Raw genomic sequence first — 24,811 nt, forward strand, 5'->3', positions numbered from 1 at the left:
GTACATTTTACCTACGGATCCCTGAGTGCGACATTCATGGTATTCGTGTCCCCAAAATAAATAACCTGACGGCTGCGTAACTATCTAAACAAACTCACTCACACGGACGACTTAAATAAAATTGCCGGCGCTAAGACATACATGCCGGGGGCGCACTCATATGTACAGTACATCTTACCTTAACTTACAAATCTTACACTAAACCATGGCCCAGGATCATTGAACTCTGCAAAAGAAAAGCAGTTAGCAGGGAGCCAGGCTGCCCACATGCAGTCTCTGACTCAAACAATGCAGGTGACAGGGAACGTGGCTGGCTGCTCACACGCAGTCCAAGGCCTTCCCTTTTGAACTGAACGCAGTGAACCACAACGGTGCATGGGCTGCACAAACGTAGTCTCCGTGCCAGCTCAAGCGGCACACGCAATGAGCACAACGAATGGATGCATGAATGGATGGACGCAAACACGGTGCACGGGCCGCCACTGCAGGCCCGTGTTGTAGCTGCCAACAGGGCAGTTCTCGCAGCTTGCAAACTGTTGCTTTTACGATCCTGGCGCACATGGCAATGAACAGGGGGGGCAAAGCAAAAATTGAACGGGGCTGGTGAACAGGGGCAGTGGGCATGGCATGGCAAAGGTGATCAGGCAAACACAGCCCGCAGAAGAAGGCCGCTGCAGGCAAACACAGCCCGCAGAAGAACTGGCCGGCACAGGCCTTGAAGTACCACAGCTGCAGATGAAGTGGCCGGCACAGGCCTTGAAGCAAAACACGGCCAGCCGATGGCACAGGCCTTGCAGCAAAACAACAGCTGCCGATGAAGTTGGCCGGCCTCCGCCTCGAAGAAAAACACGGCCAGCCGATGGAGTTGGCTAGCCTTTGCCGTTCAGTGGAGGTTGGTGGAGGGAGTGCGGTGGTGCTGGCCACTTGGAAGTCGGGCTCGGACCTACCTACCTGTCTCCCTCCCAACCTATCGCCTTTGCCTGTCACTGTACATACCCACTCCCTTAATTTGTCAAACCCCAATTTAGCCCCAACTTATTTTTTTTGTTGTTTTTATTCTTACTTCCCCACTATAAATCGTCCCCTAACCCCCTTTATCGTCTTTGTTCGGCTAACCTATCCTGTTACCTAGCCTACTCCCAACCCCTACGTTCCCTTCCCGGAGGGGAACAAGGGAGAGCTAACGTCCTGTGTCGAGGCCCAACGAAGCCTCAGAATGGCCTCCCCAGAGTTCGGCGATCTAACCCAAAAGTGGGTCCAGCGGCCCACAACGAGAGCGAGGGGATGGATGGTGCGGAGGGGTACATCTCCTAATCTACCCTATCCATTTAACAGTTAAACTACCCCGGGGCTTTCAACAAGCGCCTCTCGCTTAAACTATTGGTTCTAACAACCCAGATTCCCGTCGCCTGTGTTGGTGTCCTCACAATTTCGGGCCTCGCCCCCCAATTTTCTCTCCGTGCCCTCACACGGTCTCCTGGCTGGGACACGTGGCTCCCTTTGGCAGGCACGACCCTCTGCCGATTCTCCCGCTATGGCACCCCGGGCACTACACTGCCACCGAGCCTACCAGCTCCCTAACACCGGGGAGTGCCCCCCGTGGCACCTCCCCTGAAACGCACACGTGGCAGGCCGGCCTCCCGGGCCCCTTTCCGAGGGTCACCCGTGCCCACAACACTGCCCACGTGGCTAATGGCGCCCCGGGCCCCCGCACCAAGCAGGCGCACCCGTGCCCACTACTCTATCCCGGCCCCCCATGGGCCCATGGCCTACCGCGGCCGACTAGCCTGGTGCCCGGGGTACCCACTCAGCGATACTCACCTTTCGCAGCCACGCTCCCAAGCCCGTCAACAGGGCTCCTGCACCCCTCCAAATGGGTCTCGAGCCTACTTTCCCACCAACAACAAAACGACCTCCATTTTTCAATTTGACTAACCCAGCTAACTCACTCTACACTGACCCCGGGGTCCCTTGGGCGGGAGTCACTCCTCCCCCCAATCACTCATCGCACCATGCATTCCCCATTCACTCCATACACACAGACCCGCTGGCCTCACTCACTCAACAAGTACTCACCTCACAACTCACCAACTCTTCAACACACACACCGCTGAACTCTGCCATCCTCCTAACTACCTCCCCTAACTAACTCGTGCTCCCACGTCGTCCCTTAAACTACAGCACGTTCCTTTTAACACTACGTAGCTAAACTACGTCCCCTCTACACATTCACAGTCTGTCTCTGTCTCCTAACTCAAAAATTCATTTTATTTCCCAACCTAGATCTGGCTACAATCCCTCTACCTAATCCATTCCACGGACTCCATGAGGACTTACCCCTGCCCCATGAAGTCGGTCTAACTAAGCTAACCCTTCCCCCTAACTAGTTTCCATCCTGTGCCCAGGCGTAAGGGGGTCTTTCACCCCTTGCCCAGGAATCCTGTACACCCGAAAGTGAGGCTTGCTTCTTTTTTCTTTTTTTTCCATGCGCAGCACCTGCGCGGCAACTCAGAGCTCGCGCACTTTGCACCTGCCCGTGACGTCATGCAGCTGCACGTGTTCCTCGTCCCTCCTTGGACGGGACCATCCGGCAGAGATACCCCTCCTGCCGGATTCCAACCCCACGTGCAGCCATGACGTCACCGTGCGCATAAAAAAAAACACAAGCCACACGTCTCGAGGGGTTCCCCACGCGAACACATGTGCTTTGCCCGTTGGAGCTGAACACACACGATCGCGTGGAGAACCCGTCCGGTCCAAATCCGTTTACCTGCCTAAACTTTGTCCGTCCGCGGGATCGGCAAATCCACCGCGTGCGTTTCCGGACTGGGACTTCACTCTCGCAAGCAAGCACGTGGTGGTCTCGTGCGTTGCACAGCACGAACCGCGTGCTCACTGCTGGGTGAACCCGGCACGGTCCTCGAAACAACCACAGCCGCTACACGGCTTTCTCTCCTCTGTCGCCGTCTCCGTCTCCATTCCACACACGCACACCTGCGTGTTACGACGCACACAGTCCACTCCATCACATTCACACCGGGAGACGCGGCTGCGTGCTCCCGCATGCCAACCGACATCTCCCTCTCATACCGCTCTCTCACACACACGGTCTCCCTGGCACACAGCGACCTTGCACACGGCCGTTCACTCACGCGTGCCTCACTACTCACACAAACCATACTACTCACACGTGGTGCTCCATTCACTCACGCGGGGGCACTCACCCGCGGTGCCTCACCCACGCACGCGAGGGCACTCAACCGCTGTGCCTCATCCACACACCGTGCCTCACTCACACACGCGGGGGAACTCACCCGCGGTGCCTCATCCATACACACGGCGAACTCACACACGCGGTCTCTTCCACACACGGGGACGCACTCACACCTTGCACCACACACACAGGGACAACCATACTGGGGATTCGTGTCCCCACAAGGGTCTCCGGGGCCTCTACACCACCCAAGCTCTCCGTGCACCCGTCCACAGCACCCGTCCCCTCAACCTCGCAAAGCACGACCGAACTCACCTGGTCGTGACTCGCCTCAAGGGGGCATACTCCCTCCCCTCGTTCCTGGAGGAGGCCATCCCGCTGCTCGCACCGGGTCCCTACACGCTCCGCGAGCTCACCCCCATTGTCCTCCACTACCTCCGTGTGTGCGTGCGCGTCACTTACCCCGTCTTCATCGTGTAGTCTTCCCTCTATCGTTCCCATCTCCCGTGTCTCTGCCAACTCTTCACCCTTTACCTCCCTTGTCTCAACTATTATTTCCGTTGTCGTCACCTCGTGTCTCGTCTCACACGTTTTGGTCTCCCCATTTAATTTTTCCCTTTCGGTCATCGTCACGACCCTCGCCCAACACGTTCCACAAATTATTTTTTCACCCGCCTCCACCGCGGGCCTGTCAGCCGTTGTACCCCCTTCCAGCTCGTTTGCTCCCACACGTGAAGTCGCCATTCCCAGATCCCTGGTCACGGCCTTCATGCCCGCCTGCAGGCATCGGCCCATGTTCTGCGTCTCACCCCGGAACTTTTTCGTTTCTTCCTTCATGTTTGTTACCATTTTAGTTTTCATGCGTTTTATTTCGTTTGTGAATGTATCCATCTTTTCGTTCATGCCTTTCATTTCGTTTTTCATTTCATTTGCGTTTGCATCCATTTTTTCGATCATTTTCGCATTCATCTTTTCGTTCATTGCCGCCAGCATGGCGCATAGCTGGGCCATGTTGGATGCACTCAGCTGAGCCGTTTCGGCAGGGGTTGGGGAAGGGTTTTGGTGGAGAGGGGGGGGGAGGTGTCATACACCGCGGCCGCTGCCGCACCCACCTCGGGCCCTGGGTTCAGTTGGGCGAGTTCGTGTTCCTGCACAATCAACATTTCCTGCTCGGGGATTCCATCCTGAGCCATGGATTCTACACATTCTACATCCATTTCTAATACCCCCGGCTCCCGCTCGCCTTGAGACGCCATCTTGCTTCTCGTGAAGGGTTAATTTGCTCGCTCGTAATTTGGAGGGAATCGGGGGTCGCTTCTCTCACCCCTGGACCGATTCCCGTGAATTTAATTGGAGACAGGAGAGCCCGTTTTCCTGTTCTCCGATACCAGTGCCGCGAGGAGGGCGATGAATTTGTATCCCACTTCTGACACCAGTGTTGCGGTCTTCGCGCCCGCCGGCGTGCGACGGCCACGTAACTCGAATCGCGGCACGTCGCCCACCGGACGGACAATCCAGTCGTGACCCTCTCGGACTAACGCCGGGAACCAGTCACGGGTGGACCTTTCGGTCTCACCGCGATCGAGCCAATCAGCCCCCCGCGTGGGATAGGGTTGCTCGCCAATTTCGAACTACCTAAGTACCCACGCGGAGGGTAGACCGGGCGATCGCACCTCGCCGCAGGTCGACTTCGGACACGGGCCACTTAAGCGACCCGTTCCGTACTATCAGAATAACCGAGCGGTGTTATCGTCGACCTCGACGGTTCGATTAATTATCGGGCGTATTCAGCCCACTACCAACCCTTTACGTGAAGCAAGATGGGGATTCAATGGGGGAAAAGACGAAGCGAAGCGGGAGAACAGTTCAACAATAAAGCACATTTATTCGCGGCACACGGGAAGCACACAAATACAATTCCACCAAATGCACACAAAAAAAAGAAAACACAATTCCATTTACACAAAAAGCAAATATAAAAGTGAAAACACAGTGCAGAGCTAATACCGACTACCGAGCACACGGCAACACTTATACAATTCTACTTCACAGACGGCGCCGACAACACATACCCAAAACCAAGGAAAAGAAATCCCCCAAGAATGGGGTAGGCCTGGGGCCGAGACCGGGTCGGGCCTACCCGTCTGGTGATGAGACGCGGAGCGGCGATGGCCCCGCAACCCGCGGGCCTCGTGGACAGTGCCTGGCAGGGGGTGGGAACGGGGCCCCCTTGGTCGCACTATCTCAGCGCGGGGGGAAACAGGAGGGGGTTGCTGATGCTCGGGGTATAGAGGATCTTTATTATGTGCGACGAGCGTCTCCACCTCGGCCAGGTCGCGCTGTCGGCCTCCCTCGGGTGCAGCTTCCTGCACGACGCGAGCACCCCCTCGTCTGGTGTCGCCGCCTTTCCACAGCTCCGTCCCCTCCGTTCCGACTCCAACGCACACGACGAGCAGCTCCACCGCCCGCGAAGTCTTGACCCTCTGCTTCCGACTCTCCTCTTCTTGACTCTCCGACCTCGTTCTGCTGACTCTCTCGTTCTCGTCCTGCTGACTCCTTCTTGCTGACTCTCGTTTGCGACTCTCCCTCCTTCTGACTGACGAACACCGTCCTTTTATCCCCCCGTAACTTCGCCTTTGACCCCCTCCCTTTGACCTTTCACCTCGCTCCCCATTGGCCCGAGAAAAAGTGGGCGTGAAGGCTTTTTGATCCACAAATTTGCATATATCGATCGTTCTGGAGGCGGGGCCAAATCGCCCCTCGCTCACCGATTGGACGGCAAAAAGTGGGCGTGTGTCGTTTTTGATCCGTTTTTGAAGCAGAAAATCCGTGATTTTGTACACGCTGTTCAACGTGCGCCCTACACGAGTCCAGCATCGGTGCCCATGAGTGGCGCGAGATGACGGTGATGCGATGGTGGCGAGTTGTGACGGTAAAGGTCGTGGCGGTTGTGGTGAAGCGGCGTTGTGGTTGGTGGTTGTTGTTGTGGTTGTGATGGTAATCATGGCGGTTGGTCCAAAATAAAGATAGTAAAAGAAAAACGGCTATCCTGAAGAGTCGCAGCACGTATAAATGACATGTATTCCCACTAGACAACGGGTTTGGGCCTAACTACACATGCACTTACCGAGATACCTCACCTAAGGGACCTGAATGGTGGTTTGCGAATCTGGTAACCACAACACTATATATATGTATATATATATGTATATATATATATATATATATGTATATATATATATATGTATATATTCACAAACTTGTTTGGGTCGACGATGGAAAGCAGAATTTCAATTTATGATATCATAGGTCACATGATTCGGCAGCCATCTTGGATTGAAAAGAATAAATTTTAAAAATCTTCTCCAGAAGGGCAAGACAGATTGAGACGAAACTATAAACATATATTCCCCATGAGGTCCTTCCTCAAGTTTGTTAATTTCTTCTTGATCGGTCACCTGGTTTGGCGGCCATCTTGAAAAACCCCAAAACCTTCAAACATCTTCTTCTCTAGAATGGCTGATCTGATCAAGGGGAAACTTCACACACATATTGCACATGAGCAGTGAATATAATTTGTTAATTTCTAATTGATAGGTTACATGGTTTGGCAGCCATGTTGGATTCAAGAAAAATATTAAATAATGTTTTCTCTGGAATCTCACAACCTATCGAAGCGAAAATTTGCAATTATCATCTACCATCGTGTATGCACGCGTGGTAAAAATTATGACATCACAAGTCACATGGTTTAGCGGCCATCTTGGATAGAAAAACGCACCTTTACCGATTAACACGAAACTTCACAAACGTGTTCCCCTACACAGTTGGAAGTAGAATGTAAATTTGTGTTGTCATAGGTCACATGGTTTGGCAGCCATCGTGGATTGAAAAATAATAAATTTAAACGTCTTTTTCTCTGAAATGGCTGAACAGATCCAGGTGAAACTCCACCAGAATGACCGCCTCTCCATGACGAATAAAAAGTTCTCACCCCCTTTTGAGGTACGACACGTTTGGCAGCCATAGTGGATTGAAGGGAAAATATTAATTAATGTTTACTCTGGAAATACTGTATCAATAAATGTGAATCATTAGCAATGTGAAGGAACAGTCATGTGGAATGAAGGTTTGAAATTTTAACAGGATCAGGCCCAGGGATTGGCAGCCATGTTGGATTTAAGAATAATATTAAATAATGTTTTCTCTGGAACTGCCTAACCTGTCGAAGGGAAAATTTGCAATTATCATCTACTATCGTGTATGCACACGTGGTAAAAATTGTGACGTCATAAGTCGCATGGTTTGGCCGCCATCTTGGATTGAAGGATAAATATTAATTAATGTTTACTCTGGAACCGCTGCTTCTATATATGCGAAACTTCACATTTATAATTTAGGCGACATGTGAAACAAAAGCTTAAAATATTCAACCTGATCGGTCACGCGGTTTGGCAGCCAGAATTATTTAATTATTTGAATCTGGTAAGCAGTAATAACGAAATTGATCGCTTTGTGCTGCCCGGTTCGTAACTCATCTGTTCCGCACTGTCTCGAAGCAGGCCTGTGTTTGTATCACCATTAAATAATATTTTCTCTGGCACCGCTTATTCTATCAATGCAAAACTTAGCGACTATGATTTAAGTCTCATGTTGTATCAGTTGTGTCAAAGGCGGACACGTCTGGGTACCCGGTCATCACTGCCAGCAGTTATAAAGTGGCAGTTCTAGTTCTCTATTGTAGTTCGATTTTAAGCTGTGTGGACAGATCATGTGAATTTGGGAAATTTCCGGAAAAAGAACCGGATACTAACTGGAGAGTTCATAGAACATGATACCCTGGGCAGTGTTTAAGTATACACAGTATTTCAAAATTTAATGAAACTAGTGCGGGCCCGTAGGTGCGTGCCCGTACACGTGGGCCCGTAGGTGCGTGCCCGTACACGTGGGCCCATATGTGCGTGCCCGTAGGTGCGGGCCCGTACACGTGGGCCCATACGTGCATGCCAGTAGGTGCGTGCCCGTACACGTGGGCCCATACGTGCGTGCCCGTAGGTGCGTGCCCGTACACGTGGGCCCTTACGTGCATGCCCGTAGGTGCGTGGCCATAGGTGCGTGCCCTTACATGTGGGCCCGTACGTGGCCGTAGGTGCGGGCCCGTAGGTGCGTGGCCGTAGGTGCGTAGCCGTAGGTGCGGGCCTGTACAGGCGTGCTCATAGGTGCGTGACCGTACGTGCGGGCCCGTACGTGCGTGGCCATAGCTGCGGGCCCATAGGTGCGTGGTCGTACGTGCGGGCCCGTTGGTGCAAAAAAAAAAAAAAAAACTGGGTTGGGGCATTGTTTCAATTATATCGGACCAACCGTATCATAAATGGCCATAACTTGGGAAACACCTGGGCAACAGCTGAAACTGATGAAGAAGAACGATATCAAACTTTGAAAAGACACATACTCAGGTCCCCAGCGTCAATTGTGACATCATATCAAAAAAAAAAATTGTTTTTTAATAGTGACGTCATAGCACCGTGTCCTGTCGTTGGTTGGCAAATAAATGGCCGTAACTTGGGAACCGCTCGTCCGATTAATATTAATCCTTGAAAAGGCACATCCTCAGGTCCCCAGCAATATTTCTGCCAAGTTTCAATTAGATTGGAACAGCGGTCGTCGAGAAACGGCGGTCGCAGACACACACACATACAGACAGACAGACAGACACACACAGAGATTGCTGGAATTATAGATAGATAATAATTTTAACGATCGTTTAAAAAAAAAAAAATCAAGAAGTTTCGTTTTGTTGAAGTAGACCAGAAACAGTCCTGAACACCACCCTTATACACCACCTCATTTAACCTTTATTTAAATTGAAGTGCAGCGCTGTGCTGTAAAACTAGAGGTTCTTGCAAGTATTATGACGGACGATTTGTGTCCCACTGTGTTAAAGTATATAATTAATTTTAAATATAATAAAGATTGTGAAAGTCATAATTATAAATAAAATTAATTACAGGTTTTACCGCCATTGTCTGCAGCGTCTATTACATCACCCGATCTAACGCATTGCATTCTGGTCTTCGTGCCTGTTGTTGATGTCCTTTATAACATCCTTTAAAAAAACTGTAACTTTCCTGGTTGGAATGATTTTCAATTTAGTTTGACTACGTGACAGGCAGACGGACTCAAAACACTCTCTCCACTCCGAGTCTGCGCATGCACAATCGGGACAAATTCAACATGTTCAACATGCAACGTTCAATTCAAATAAATTGTTCCTCGATCATAAACTGATGATTACAAACCGATAAGATGGACGGACATGAACCCAATTGCTTAACCCTGCTTTTCGCTTCACGTGCATGGGCTAATTATAAGTGGCTTGCAGAGGAAGGGGCTTCCACGAATGTTTGCGTGAATCCTCAGAGTACATATAAATGAGAAAGTAGAGCGAGTAGATGGATAGGGGAGAAGAAGAGCTAGTTATCAGTTGCTTTGCCATGCCGGAGTGATTCACGTATCGCTTGTGCTTTCCCGGCCAATCTCTACAAATTAAACTTTGGATTAGGCCGACACCTGCCTGCTGGTGGGACGTCGGTAATGAAAAAACCTTTGGGGCTTGTGACGCCGGAATTCAATGATAAACTTGGTCTATTGATTGCGTTATTTGGGAGTGTGGTTGTCCTGCTAAGGAAGTGCCACTGTAGGAAGTGGCTTGTGGTGGCTAAGGAAGTGCCACCACAACCATAGATTATATTAGAGCATGATTTAAGAATTAATTGGTCAGTTTACTGGAACACGATGGCCTAACGTTTCTGAAAAGGTATATTGTGGGATCTTTAAATAGGGACACCGTATCCCTGCGTGTCATAAGAGGCGACTTAAGGGTTGGTGCCAGGAAGGGCATCCGGCCATTTAAAAAAAAAAAAACATTGCCTCAAAAAGGGAACCATGGTAGAAGATTGTCATGGGACCTGGAAGGCTAACCCCCACTCGAGCAGGGGGAAAAGGCCTTAAAATATCTGTGTGTGCAAGTATTGTGGGATCTTTGATATCCATAAGCGAATGCTTCCAGACATGGCAGCCGGCTTAATGTCACTTGTAAAAGGCGGCATGCTCTTTGACGTCGTGAATCGTGAACCATTATACATGCACACAAAGCAATCAGGTCACAAATTGAGCCTGCATTGTGAACTGCAATCATGGTACGTGAGTGAAACCTTTTCTACGAGTTCAAAACAACTCTCCAGTTGCTCTGCCCGATCTTGCAGAGCAGTGCTGGCAGTACGATATGTTCCAAGCCATGCAGTGTATGCCTCTTCTGTCAGCTCTCGCTCCGCAAAGCACAACGTGCGAAGACCTGTGACAGATGCACCGCAGATACCATATTGCAACATGAACATGACAGCAATAAACAATGCAGAGGCTCGCTAGGATATAGAGATTACAATAAATCTGAGAACCAGTAGTGACTCAGCGCTGACTGATACACACTGCCATTAACAATCACATATCTTCTCCCTTCAGGAAAAGGCAAGGCTAATCTTTGTCAGACTAGGCCTGAGACTGCCCGGGCGTGCCAATTGACCCATAGGCCTTGCAGCGCACCTCCGATGACGGACGTGCTCGACTCCCAATTCAAAATGTGACCAAAGCTGCCCAATTGACCCATCATCTGAGGTGCGTTAACAATCCTGAGAGAAATGCTACAAATGTAACACAACTTGCCGGCCACAGTTTCACAGGATCGGTACATTCTTCCCTCGGTATAGTTAAATTGGACAACTTTGTTCCAATTCTCATTATTGGCAGAAAGAAAGAAAAAAACGACAAGGAGCTTTTGACTCCAATGTTGCTCTAGTATACACCATCGATTAACTTGGATCTGAGAATGAACGATCTTGTGTTAAAGTCGATCTGCGTATGGATTCACCTATTCACTCGCTGACACAGACCGACTGCAAAAGCCTCCTCCATTGCCCCAGGAATGGGTGAGACTAATAATGTTTTCCAATCTGGATTGGAGGGTCTTTTAAAATTCAAGTCCAAAGCAGTTGCTTGTATCTCATTATTCTACCATGACTACAATTTCAAAAACAATGTTATACTTCCATATAATGAAGTTTTCAATTTAATCAAGATGATGATGAACCCGAGTGAGCTTGCATGTCATGCGACTTGGTGACGTTTCTTAAGACAGGCGTTCCCAAGTGGTCACAAAGATGAAAGGAAGGCCACAGGAGACGTTCAAATGCCCATTTTTGGGAAACATCGCTTTTGGGAGGAAAAGAGAGCTGATTTTCTTATTGTGTTCAACATTTTGGATTGTTTTATGATGTTTTGTTTCTGAAGAAAGGAAGGGAAGGGGATTAGGTTGGGTGAGGCATTCAAGGTTGCCGCAGAGGTGGATCATGAAAATTCCACAGCATTTTGCATCTATAATAAGTAGATTTTCCAAGATATATTTTACCAGTTATAAAATGTAATTATTTGGGAAAAAAATATTGGAGAAGGAACATTTTACCTAATTTATCACAAGATGCCTTTTTTTTCGAATAACAAGTTTTGGGAAAAACAAGTTCCGTGCAGTCAAACCAGTGGTGGTGAAATTGAGTTTTACAATGCTGCATCATTCTTTGTCATTCAGGTTAAATAACTTTTATTATTTTCACAGCTAACATTGATGTTTTGCTTAAAATCTTCTTTTTTGTCGGTGCAATGTGAACTTACAAATCGTGTCCTCTAAAACTTGATCCATGAACAAATGCATCCAAAAAATGCAAAACATTTCAACTGATTGAGGATGTAAAAGAATTCGCCATTGTATACCTGCACCCTGACAGGGAGACCAGGGCTAGTGGGGAGACCAGTGTTGACATGAAGAGGACACTTAATGTGGACTGGGCACATGGATAAGAGACTTTGAGTGGACTAAAGATGTGGAAAGAAGATCTGGGGTGAACTGAGGATGTGAGGAGAGGAGATTTGCAATGGATTGGGAACATGGAGATGAGAGGGTGCCTGGAGTGGACAAAGAAGTTAGAGAGGATAGAAGAGCTGTAGACTGGAGATGTGTCAAGAAGAGGAGACCTGCAATGGACTGGGGATGTGGAGAGGAAAGGGTACCTGGAGTGGACAAAGGACTTGGAGAGGATAGGAGAGCTGTAGACTGGGTGTATGGAGAGAAGAGGGGATGTGGAGAAGAGAGAAGTGGAGATCTGCAATGGATTGCGAACATCGAGAGGAGAGGTTACTGGAGAGGACTGAAAATGTGGAGACGACAGGATAGCTGCAGACTGGGGATGTGGAGAAGAGAGAAGAGGAGACCTGCAATGGACTGGGGATGTGGAGAGGTGAGGAGAACCTGCAGTGGACTGGGGATGTGGAGAGGAGAGGAAACCTGGAGTTGACTGGGGATGTGGAGAGGAAACCTGAAATTGACTGGGGATGTGGAGAGAAGATCTGGAGTTGACTGGGGATGTGGAGAGGAGACCTGCAGTGGACTGGGGACATGGACTGGACATGAGGAGAGCCGGAGAGAATAGCTGGAGTGGATTGGTGAGGTTGAAAGGGGGATGTGCAATGCATTTGAGATGTGGATATAATGCATGTTCACCTGGAGATGAGAAGAGGAGGGATATGGGAAACTGAAGAGGGGAGGACAATTTGAAAGGAGGTGAGATCTGGACTGTCTCTACACGTTAATGTCTGGACCCTAAACCCTTCACAACTACTCCAGCAAGATTCTGATTAAATCAACCAACTGTAATAACTGAGTGAAAAAGTGCTGTTGATGCAACATTGTACCTTCAGCAGCAAATTCATCAAGATGGCCCATTGTACTCTGCTGGAATGGTGCATCGTCAGCCAACCTATCATAGATCACATTGTCCTGAAAAGGAGGTTTTCATCCAATATAAGCATCATTTGTATCTTTGAATTCAGAAAAGGTTTCGTTTAAATAAGAACGTAGGCACTTTTATTAAACTTTGAAAGTCACAATTTCATATCATGAGTGACAAATTTGCAGGGTACTTGTGTTGAGAGACTTTCAAGTGTACCCTACAAATTAATGAGCAATGTTAATTAGCAGTTCACAAACCATTTGCAATTTTAATATACGATGTGTAAAGTTCCTTTTGGAGCAATAGTGAATGGTGCTGAGTGTGTCCTCACCGCTCCTTTGCAGTACAGCTTGAGTTTACCAAGAGGAGTTCGCACGATGACAGACATCCGCTTACGATCACTGCATGAGATTGTGGCACAAAGGTCGTCACAGTACTGCCTTGTTTGTGCATTTGAAAAAGTATTTGCCTTGCAATCATTCCTGTGTAGTTTACACAACATTCCCCGAATCATTAATTTGACTCTTGCAATATAGGCAAGAAAAGTTGTTGATTAAAAAAAAAAAAAAATCGTCATAGTTTGTTCGTTATTAATTTGTTTGACATGCCTGACGTCACTACACAGTAGGATGAATCGACAATTATCACATGTACCTTTGCATCTATCCTTAAAAATAAAATCTCCCATACGTGAGTTTCGGCTCATGGAGGAACTGAACGACAAAGGGCAAGAGGTTCACAAACTATCAAAGGACTTGGGGGGGGGGGGCAGGGGGGGGATGGACAAAAATTGTACAAGCAGACAAGAAAGAATCACATAAACAGGAGTAATGATGGCTGAGAGAGGAACAGAATGGGGAATGGATCAGCCTGTCGTTTGGAGGAGATCATGGACATGCATGGGTGAGCGCTTGAGCTAAGTAGTGATGGACAGCACATTTGAAAGACTTAAGTGTGGAGGATGAGACAACAGACAAATGAAGACAGTTCCACAATCAGAAGAATAAGGGGACTAATTAATGCAGGTGGACAACCAGCTGGACATAGGGAGGGTGAGCATATGAGGGTTTCCATGAGAATGCGTGTGATCTGGGGTGGCTTGCAGAGGCCAGGAGGAGAAAAGCCAGCTGCAAGGTTGTATAACATATAGAGCCCAACAACTTGCTACCAGTGACAGTCCTTGAGAAACTGTTTATGGCCTTGAGCTACAAATTGTGTAGAAGCCCTAATCTCTCATGATCATTTTAAAGAAATGCGATGAGAATATCATCAGATTTCATAACTAAAAATAGAACCACTGGACCTGCAGCTTTTCTAGGCCCTGTCCTAATGTTGTAACCCAAATTTGGTCGCATTCTGACTGGCAGGTCTGAAGAGGAAGGTTTTTGAAGGAATTTGTGCGATTTTTTCCCAAACATTTACTAAGTCGGCCATTTTGACATCCTTCCGGTCATGTGATCGGCTTGACTTCGGAAATTTAACATCCCTACCGTGGCTTAATGTTGTAACCCAAATTTTTTAGCATTCTGAATGGTGGGTCGAGCCTGGTGTTGGCTTAGTGGTCAGGGTGGCTGGCTTGGGATCCTAAGGTTCTGAGTTTGAGCCCTGTTGGCTGCTGAATTAACACCAGGGGGTTGACTCAGCCTGGCATACTTCCGAGGTCGGCGAAATGAGTACCAGTGTACTGGTCCCGGTGTATGCCCCGGTTAGAATAGGTGTACCATATCCCTGTGTGTCGTAAGAGGCGACCATGGTTGGCGTCAGGAAGGACATCCGGCCATAAAAACATTGCCTCAAGAAAAAAGCTAATTCCTGCTCAGCAGGGAAAAATGGCTGTAAAAACGGCTGTTATTCTGAATGGTAGGTCTGGAAAAGATGATTTTGGAAGGAATATGCACGACTGCCATTTTGGCACACTTATGGTCATGTGATCGTCATGGCCTCCACAATCTAACATCATGACCCTATCCTAATATTGTAACTCAAAGTTGGTAGCATTCTGATTGGTGGGTCTGGAGAAGAAGATTTTTAAAATGGAATTTAGGTTATTTCCCCCCCCCCCCCATTGACTAAGCTGGCTATTTTGACACACTTCTCGTCATGTGAGCGGCATGACCTACACATTGTAACATCCCTACCCTTGCCTAATGTTGCAGCCCAAATTTGGTGGCATTCTGATTGGTGGATCTGGAGAAGAAGATTTTTGAATAAATTTACTATACCAGCAATTTTGACTGACTTCGTCACGTGACTGGAACGAGCTTTGAAATCCCTGTTATGAGTCAGGAGAGAACGTTGTTGCCAAATTTCAGCTGCATTGGCCCAGCGGTTTGGCCAGGAAAGTTTAAATAGGAGAGAGACAGACGGTGCGCAATGACAATACCTTGTCTGGAATTTAAATTCTCGATAAGCTAATAATAAATTTCTGGAAGGGTGCACAGGGTTAATCATAACTGTTGAAGGAGTGTGCAACATCTTGAATTCCTGTTGGACTCACCTTGAGAACTCCAGGACATTCAGAACTTCATACTTTTCTTGTTTCCCCAACTGCAAAAGTACAACAAACTTTCACAGTTACTATATTCAGCTTTCATTGCATCTCTTAACATCACCCATAACTTTGCAAGAGTGATTATCAGGGTAGTTCCACAGGGAGCACCTTCATATAATGTTGATTGGGGAGTGGGTCAGGAGTAGGGGGTTCAATTGAAAAAAATTCTTTAAAATGAGAAAACAGAATGAAGATGTGACTAATAATATTTTTGCTTTTCTTCAAGTGTTTGTACTGGAGGTGGACCCCTACGCTCGCCTCTAAGCTGTCTTGCCTGTGATTGAATCCTGGCCCAGCTATCAAGTGTCATGCCGGTGATTCACAGGCAAGGCGATTCATCATTGTGGGTGCCGTCCCTCGGATGGACATTAAACTTGGTGTCCCGTCTTCCGGCATGATTTGGTGAACGTTAAATATCCCATGGTATCCTTCGCGAAGAGTACAGTATGCAAGCTATCGCCGGCACCCTGACCAAATTCCAAATTCCTGCCCCACCCTACAGGAGATACTGAATCAGTACCACACCTACTCCCTCAGCAATGATGCAAACCAGCAGCCACAAGCTGCACACAATATGCATGAGTGAAACCCCTTCGCTTATAGAGTTTCATTTTCAAAGGAGAAGAGGTGGGAGGAGGGGGTAGGTGGGACAAAGAGTGAAAAATTAAAAGGGGACCATGCAAAATAAATAAAATCCTTATTTTTCATGCAGTGTATTTGAGAGGTCTACTTTTGCGGTCTGCTTTCCTCATCAAAAGTTTCGTGCTGTAAATTGATGTTGAGATGAAACCTAGCAGCCCGAAACTTTGCATGCATACTAAGGGAACTCCAAGGAAGTTCAAGAGTGAAAATTGGGTGTTTTGTTTAATTATATCCTTTATCAGGCACATCCTTGGCCACCTCGTTTCCCTCACTCTCCCTCGATCGGATCTTAATTGACCATTTTTTTTAAGCCTGCTCCACAATGCCTTGACTTGGAACAGGCAACAACAATTTCTTCATAATAACGGTTTTTTTCACTTTCCTCACTCATATCATCGAATGCCTGATCATCATGGCTACAAATCGCTGGATACATTGCAATGCTTATAAAAGGCCGGAAATGCCAGCGTTCGTGGCTTTATTTCATTTCCACACGTGCCATAACCTCGAGAATCTCTTAAACTAAACCGAATTACAAAATTCAAGTTCTAGAATTCAACTTAGCAGCAGTTCCGATGAATAAAATTGTTTTAATTTGCCCACTTCGGACATCGCTTGGGCATCTTTGGATGCATGGTGTTCAGATGACCGATCGGTAATCACTTGCCAAACCAGCCAGCTGTTCCTTATCAACCATTTTGTTTGACTGCTTCCTTGAGTGCATCAGTCACTTGGCGAGCACTCCACAATATTTGCACTGCCACTGAATAGTGAATACTGTATATCGATCAACTTGAACAAAGTTCAGGGCTACTCACTTGCATTGGCCCCGGGTTGTTTCCCTTTTTGTTTCCCTCACACTATGTTTCCCCTTTTGTTACGATCTTCTCTCATAATGCAACCCGTCACTTCAGCAGAGATAAATACATATGTTAAAAAAAGTTTCGTTTTTAAAAGTTCCTTCAACCGCTTGGTTCATCAGAGTGCTTAGTAAAGAGACTTGGCACGTGCTCTTCAAGCTTCGATGGCGATATCGTGGTTCGATACCAGAGTTAGAACAGCAAAATAAATTGGATGATCACAATGAGTCAAAAATGTTTCAGTTACGAAGCAATGAAGCACCACATAATGGTATCACACGGGTCACCAAGAACGTGGTCGGTTTTTGGTGCGTCCAGATTGTCGATAACACCTCCAGAGTGACTGTATTGTTTTGATAAACACCAAAATGTGTAGCAATGAGGTTTTGCGCCATTACTGATTCAAGCATGTTATGGAATGTAGATGCTCATTTTCAGAAACATGGGGCATCCAAATAATGACGTTTAGGATTCAACAAATGTGTGAAACTTTAGGTGGAGAGACCAAAGATTCGTACTGCATTGAAAATTGCTCAAAACCAAATGTAACAATATCACATTGCTAAAAATGTGTGCACAGTTAATTGTCCATATAATGCATACAAAGTGCATGCAATTGTCAGATGGTCACGTGGAACCCCAAGAGTATGTCAAGGCAAATGCATCCTGAAAATTATTAAATTAAACCAGTTACCAATGTAATTTTGTGTAACTACTTCCCATGCACAGGAACTTTTTTCGACTAGAATTTCTGTGTTTGTGTGTTTGTGTGTATATATATTTGCACTACCAGTCGAAAGTTTTAGAACACCCCCATTTTTCCAGTTTTTACTGAAATTTAAGCAGTTTAATGTTTCAATGTACTCTGAAATTAAAGCAGAGAACAAATAAACAATTGCAGATAAAAAAGAAATCATGGAATCGTTTTGTTGAACAAAATTTAATCTAAATTTTTGACTTGTCAAAGTAGCCATATTTTGCAGACATAACATCTGAACATACTCGTGACATTCTTTCCACAATGGAAATCAAATATTGTTCAGAAAGTTCTTCCCACCACTGTTGCAGAAGTTCCCACAAATGTGTTGCACTTGTAGGTTGCTTTGCTTTCACCCTTCTGTCCAGTTCATCCCAAACCAGCTCGATGGAGGTTAAGTCTGGAGACTGTGCTGGCCATTCCATGATTTGAAGCCTACCGTCTTGTTCTTCTCTTCTTCGGTAGTTCTGACGTAGCCTGGAGGTATGTTTTGGGTCGTTATCTTGCTGTCGGATGAACCCCTGATCAACAAGGCATAGACCAGAGGGTATTGCATGCCACTGCACAATGATGTGGTAGCCCTTTTGGTTCAGGGTGCGTCACTCTGTGCAAGTCACCGACTCTGAATCCAGCAAAAGAGCCCCAGATCATCACGCTTCCTCCTCCATGTTTGAAAGTTGGTGTCACACATTGATATGAGGAACCATCCTTTCGCCTACTCAACGGCATACAAAAACCCTGCCTGATGAACCGAAGAATTCAAATTTTGATTCATCGCTCCATAAGACTTTCTTCCAGCTTTCAATAGTCCACTGGTGGTGCTTCATGGCCCAGGCAAGCCTCTTTTTCTTATTTTGCCATCTCAGCAATGGCTTTCTAACTGCCACTCGACCTGTCAAACCTGCAGCTCGAAGTCTTCTCTTCACAGTTGAAACTGAGACTTCCTTACTTCGACCAGTGTTAAGTTGTGCTTGAAGCTGCTGTCCTGTGAGCCGCCTATCATGCAAGCTGTTGACTCTCAGAAATTTGTCTTCTGATTGTGTTGTGGCTTTGGCTCTGCCAGGCCTATTCCTGTCAGAGTTTCCTCGTTTCAAAGTGCCTTTTGATGGTGTAGGAAACTGTACTCACTGACACCTTGGCTTACTTTGCAATTTCTCTGAAGGAAAGACCTATACTTTTCAGGGTTATAAATGGTCTGTCTGTCTTCCTTTGTTAGTTGTCTTTTTCTCACCATCATGATAGCAATATACTACTTCCTGCAGTGCAATATTGTCCACATAATGCTTCAGAGGGTGTAGCAACAGTGTATTCCAACACTGCTTTTATACAGACAGAGGGTTTGTAACTAATCACCAAAAGTTGGGACACCTGTAGAAATTGTTTGCATCAACTTTCAAGACTTAATTTACTTCCATTGCTGCAGAACAGCTGCAGTTACTAACCCATTACTTGTTCCCTGAAAAGGGCCTTTTTATCAACTCTGAAATTTACATTATTTTTTCAGTTTTTGGTAACCTAAACTTTTTTAACCTCTGGCAGTTTACTGCTTGGCTTTTTACCATTTCAGGTTATTCACTGGACTTGAATTGCTTAACTTTCAGTAAAAACTGGAACAATGGGGGTGTTCTAAAACTTTTGACTGGTCGTGTCTATATATATATATATATATATATATATATATATATATATATATATATATATATATATATATATATATATATGTGTGTGCGTGTGTCTCATGTACCTGGCAATATTTATTTGTAGCAAGTTTTTTTTTTATGAAAACGAAATCAAATCAGCAATAAATTTGTCTTGAAATCATTGTACGAAATGCTGATTGTAAGCACTATAACAGCAGAGCAACAATTTTGAAAAGTTTTTTAAGTTTAAAAAATAAAAATTTAAAGTAAATAAATCTTAAAAGTTAAAATTATCATTTTTTGTTTTTTGGACATTCCCCTGAGACGGACAGTTGAACTGTGGTGCTCAGGCATACTCACTGCATCGATGGTGATGGCATCTGGCATGCGTGCCACAAACACGAAACCCAAATCCCTTGCAGCTTTCACCAACGCAGCTTCATCTGTTCCAGGCCAAATGGGTAAGAATTAGTTCCTGCGTGACTGAACCTGGGGGCATGCTGCCATGTTTTAGCCAATTTCTTGTCAGTATCAAGCCACTATTGCTGTAGACTAAACAAAATACTTTATCAAGTTTTATAATTCACCAAAACACCAAATAATTATTCATAAACAGGTGGCTGGTTCTGGTTGATACAATCTGCAAAGAATAAATACTTTGCATATCGTGTTTATTACCCCCACATGCGCGAAGTGAAAAGTGGGATTAAGCAATTGGTTCATGTTGTCTGTCCGTCTGTCCATAAATACAAGTTTAATATCAAGGAACAACTTGATTTCAATTGAATGTTACATTTTGAACACGATTCTGAACATGAATCGGAAAACAAACCTGTACTTTATCAGTACTTTGGCTCTGAATTTGTCCTGATCGCGCATGCGCAGAAAGGAGTGAGAACTTCTTTTTTTACTCCCTCTGCCTGTCTGGCAGTCAAACAAAATTGAAAATCGTTCCAAACACGAAGCTCACTGTTTTTAAGGATGTCATAAAAGACACAAAGAACTAATGGAACATGTTAAATAAGGTGATGGAAAAGACGCTTGATCAATGGCGGTAAACTTCTGAAATTTTTTTTTCGAAAAACTATTAAAATCTTTAATTTATTTCAATTAGTACACCTGTTCCCTACGGGAGTGGCAGGAAGGGTCATTCCTCTCTGGGGTATATAGATTACAGTAGATCTGGGATCAGGCCTCAAGAACATTGGGTGTGTGTTCAGTTACCAAGTTTCTTGTAGAGCGCTTGCCAAGTGGCGTAAGAATTCAAGTTACCAATCCATTCAAAACCGTTGAGAATGAACGGCTGACATGGCAGACACTATAGCTCGCTGCTTGGAAACTGAACACACCCTGGGTTTCCTCCCGTTCGTGGTTCCTCCCGTTCGTGGTTCCTCCCGTTTGTGTTTCCTCCCGTTCGTGTTTCCTCCCGTTCGTGTTTCCTCCCGTTCGTATTTCCTCCCATTCGTGTTAAACAACAGTAGCGACTGTTTAAAAATGTAATCATACATATTTGTGGTTTAGAATATTTTTTTTACTTCTGGTAAGCCTCCTCTTGTTCCTTATCTTCGTTGTGGGACTTGCTCCACAAAATGCCCTGATAAGCTATTTATTCACGTGAACACGCATTTGTTCAAGGAGGAAAATCCCATTGGAGAGAGGGGATATTATTCGTATTAATATTGTTCTGTAATAACATTAATATTATGCTTTTATAATTTTTGTTGATGCAATTTTGGTATTAGGAGTAGCCTTGTAAAAAACACCACAATAAGCTATCTTAATACGGATAGACACCTCAATACAGATTTTGGTCAAGGGGCAAATTCCTCTTGGGGAGGGGGGGGGAGTTAAATTTCTACAACCTCCGTCATGTGACTCTTAGTCCTCCTGTCAAGTTTGGTTGTAATTGGATAAGTAACGACCAGATGTATTGTGGTCAAAAAACATTCAGACAGACAAACAGACAGATACCAAACACCAAACTACATATTTTGGTAAGATTGAATGATATACTAGAACACTGGAACACAAATAAGCCTTAGTGACACTTTCAAAAATCTTTATTTTCAGCAGTACTTGGACAAAATATTACGGCACTTTACGTCATCTCGACCAATCAAATTTGCCGCTCACAGACCCCACCCATGTCCTTTTTTTTCTCCAGATTGTGTGGGGTAAGATGTTCCATGAACTCTCTAGTTCCTCATGGAGTCACATTCACAATGCAGTTGCGACGGTCGGGGATGGACTTGCCTGGTGAGGTCGCTTGGTAGATTATCTCGCCATCGGCTTGCTCGGGGATCACGGTATGACACACAGCCATCATGGTGAGGAACTCATGTAAAATCGGGCAGGAATGCTGGGACATACACAAATGCACAAAGACTGTCAATTAACTCGTCAAACAGAATCAAATACTGACCCACATTCCGGCTTTCCATTTTCCTGTGTTGGAACATGAAGTACTTTTTGTTCTAAAATCTAAATAATGATCTCTGTGCATGGTGCAGTATATGGTATTGAACTTACAAGCCTTGCAATGGGTTCTTTTATGGGTATTTCCACATCATGTCCATTCATTGTCTGAACTGGAGATGATTCATGGCTGAAAACAAAAAACACAATTTGAGCCAAGATTGAAGAACTTGGGTTGTGTTGACAAGTTGTGATTTGATGATGCTCTCCATTCTCCATTCTTCCTAATCATATACTTTCCTCATTTCAACTCGACCCAATGCATTTATTGGTCAACTGACAAATTGAAACGTGCCTGGATGGAGACTGTAGCCACAAAAGGATTGTTCAAATGTAACACAAAATTTAGCATTGATCGCTATGTGACTTTCAAGACGATGTACATCTGTGATTGTGCTCTAATGAAGGATGTTGTTAATATCAACATTGTGATTATAGGTTTCATCACATCAGGTAGAATGTGAATCGTGAGGAATGTATGAATAATTCTCTCGTACCTGTACATGACCCCAGCCACAGTGTACTTCTTGAACTGCATCACGTTGCACGTCAGAGTTCCCGTTTTGTCAGAGAAAATGTACTTGATCTGTCCCGTGGTAAAGCATGCACAACCACCAATGATTGACTCTAATATCACTGTACTCATATACAAACATCCATTGGCCATAAATTTAGTGAGTGTATTGATTACCGTCATCACCGAAGGTGGACGGACGTTATGTTTTCACCCCCTTTCTGCCTGTTTGTTTGTGTCTGTATGTGAGAAAGATATCTCAAAAAGTTTGGTCCGATTCAGATGAAATTTGGTGGACAGAGTGGGTGTGTGACAAGGACGATGTGAATTTGGATCCAGATATGAGGATTTTTTTTAATGATTCTTCACCATTGAAGATTGGGCCAAAACCGATATATGGCATGATATTTTTTTGAAGTTTTGGATGGATTATGAAAAAAAAATTTGGAAGACAGGTTGGGTGTGTGACAAGCAAGGTCGAATTGATTCGATTTCGGTAAAGATCTGGATTTGGGAGTTTTTTTAAGTTTTGAAGTGATTCTTCACAATTGAGAGATAGGGGAAAAAACGATATACATGATATTTGAAAAAATTGTTGATGGATTACGACAAAACTTGGTGGATAAGTTGGTTAGGTGACAATAACAAGCCGATTAGATTTTGGTGCAAGTCTGGATGCAGATCTGGGCTATCAGTGGAATACAAAATGTAAACTGTTGAACTTGGTGGAGGTATGCGCTCAACCTCATGCCTTTCTAGTTAATTGATATTATTACTCTGTTGTGCTTGTTGTTGTGCTTGCTTTCTTAACCTTGATATATGTAAATTCACACCAAAAGCATGGAACATATGATAGAGCAAGTTCTGCTAGGTAAAAAAATTCTTTGTTTGAACTACATGGTCAAAACCCCTTCATCCTCTCTAATTTTTCTCCTCCATGAGCCTCAACTGTATCTAACAACATCTGACAAAAGCTCTTTCATTTGCTTTACGTAATCGAACATGCTATTCTTGTGCTGCACCATAACACACAAAATGATAAGAATAGCAGACTCTATTGAATTAAAAAATATATATCAATCGAAGATTACCTGACCAAGCTCCTCATTTAGATTGGAGGTTCTTGCCATGGCAGGTGTGTCTGTCTCAACATGGTACATGTCCATGTCCTAAAATGGACACATTTATTTTACATCAAACATTCCAAATGCGACATTCGATTTGGCTGATGCCAACCAGCACATCATCTGACAAACCTTGAGGTCACAGTTGCAAATAATTTATGCATAATAATCTGTGAGACATTGTTTTGATCACAATTTGCCAAACGATCTGATCGATGAAATAGTTAAAAGTATAATTATCCAATAAGTAAAAATGAAACCCACCCAGTTGATGAAAAGAGCCTGTGTAAATTTCACCACCTCCAGGGTGACAAGCAGGCTAATAGGAATGAGGTTGTTGTACAAAATGATGAAAGTCAGAAAGTTGTACCCGTAATTGAATGATGAGTTTCCTTCTGTGGAGAGAAAAAGAACAAAGCCATTGGGTCTGCCAGTCTGAGGCCAAGTTAGCTGATGTATACTATGGAAATGCATTAAAGTGAAACAAATGTCAAACTTCCAAAAACGATCATTGTCACACATCTCACTTTGCATGAAAAGAATGCAGGACGCATCGATGATTATCTTCTTCAAAGGAAATGTACTTCTGGAGTTTTGAAAGAAAATACCATTTCCAAGGTATCGTAATAAAATTAATCAGAGAGTTCATTGAACACCTTAACCCCACACAGTCCTGAGAAACAGGACGTGGGAGGGGACTGCGAGCGGAAAATTTGATTGGTCGTGATGACGGAAAATGCCATAATATTTTGTCAAATTACTGTTAAACAGAAGGGTGTTGTCGGTGCCAAAAAGGTAATTTGTGTTCGAGTGATCAAGTACATCATTCAATTTAAATATATTGAAGATTTTATGGGTTGTAGAAAAAGTTTTTTCGAAGTTTACCACCATTGATGCAGCATCTTTTTATACCAACTTATTTAACACATTACATTAGTTATTCATGCCTATTGTTTGTGTCCTTTATAACGTCCTTAAAACTAAGTTTCCTGTTTCGAATGATTTTCAATTTTGATTGACTGCCAGTATGGCAAACAGAGGGAAAAAACAAAGTCACTCCTCTCTCCGCATGTGCGATCGAGTAAAATTCAGAGTCATTGAACTACAAGTTCGTTTTCCGATTCGTGATCAAAATATAATATTCAATCGAAATGAAGTTCTTCCCCTGATTTATTTCCAGTTGTTACTGGAGTTC

General features: G+C 45.0%; 1 protein-coding gene and 1 long non-coding RNA gene across 7 annotated transcripts in view; one reads left to right on the forward strand and one right to left on the reverse strand.

Moving 5' to 3' along the window:
• LOC147011072 (phospholipid-transporting ATPase IB-like) overlaps positions 1–24,811 on the reverse strand; it is a 169,486-nt gene that overhangs the window by 47,024 nt on the left and 97,651 nt on the right. For all 5 annotated transcript variants that reach the window (XM_085859049.1, XM_085859051.1, XM_085859047.1 and 2 more), the window contains 10 exons: positions 23,881–24,011; positions 23,584–23,661; positions 22,476–22,564; positions 22,033–22,108; positions 21,757–21,862; positions 19,864–19,946; positions 15,551–15,600; positions 13,385–13,454; positions 13,016–13,100; positions 10,429–10,568 (listed from right to left, as the gene is read on the reverse strand). In XM_085859049.1, coding sequence (XP_085715175.1) covers positions 10,429–10,568; positions 13,016–13,100; positions 13,385–13,454; positions 15,551–15,600; positions 19,864–19,946; positions 21,757–21,862; positions 22,033–22,108; positions 22,476–22,564; positions 23,584–23,661; positions 23,881–24,011 — 908 coding nt within the window. The remainder of the gene's footprint in view (positions 1–10,428; positions 10,569–13,015; positions 13,101–13,384; positions 13,455–15,550; positions 15,601–19,863; positions 19,947–21,756; positions 21,863–22,032; positions 22,109–22,475; positions 22,565–23,583; positions 23,662–23,880; positions 24,012–24,811) is intronic.
• The window catches only part of LOC147011073 (uncharacterized), a 32,350-nt gene continuing 27,366 nt past the window's right edge, over positions 19,828–24,811 (forward strand). For both annotated transcript variants that reach the window (XR_015052258.1, XR_015052257.1), the window contains exons 1-2: positions 19,828–19,964; positions 21,668–21,809. This is a non-coding gene — a long non-coding RNA (uncharacterized LOC147011073). The remainder of the gene's footprint in view (positions 19,965–21,667; positions 21,810–24,811) is intronic.

Source organism: Eptatretus burgeri, chromosome 16, assembly GCF_056783735.1.
Source record: "Eptatretus burgeri isolate ZD-2024b chromosome 16, Ebu_testis_v1, whole genome shotgun sequence".
NCBI lineage: Eukaryota > Metazoa > Chordata > Myxini > Myxiniformes > Myxinidae > Eptatretus > Eptatretus burgeri.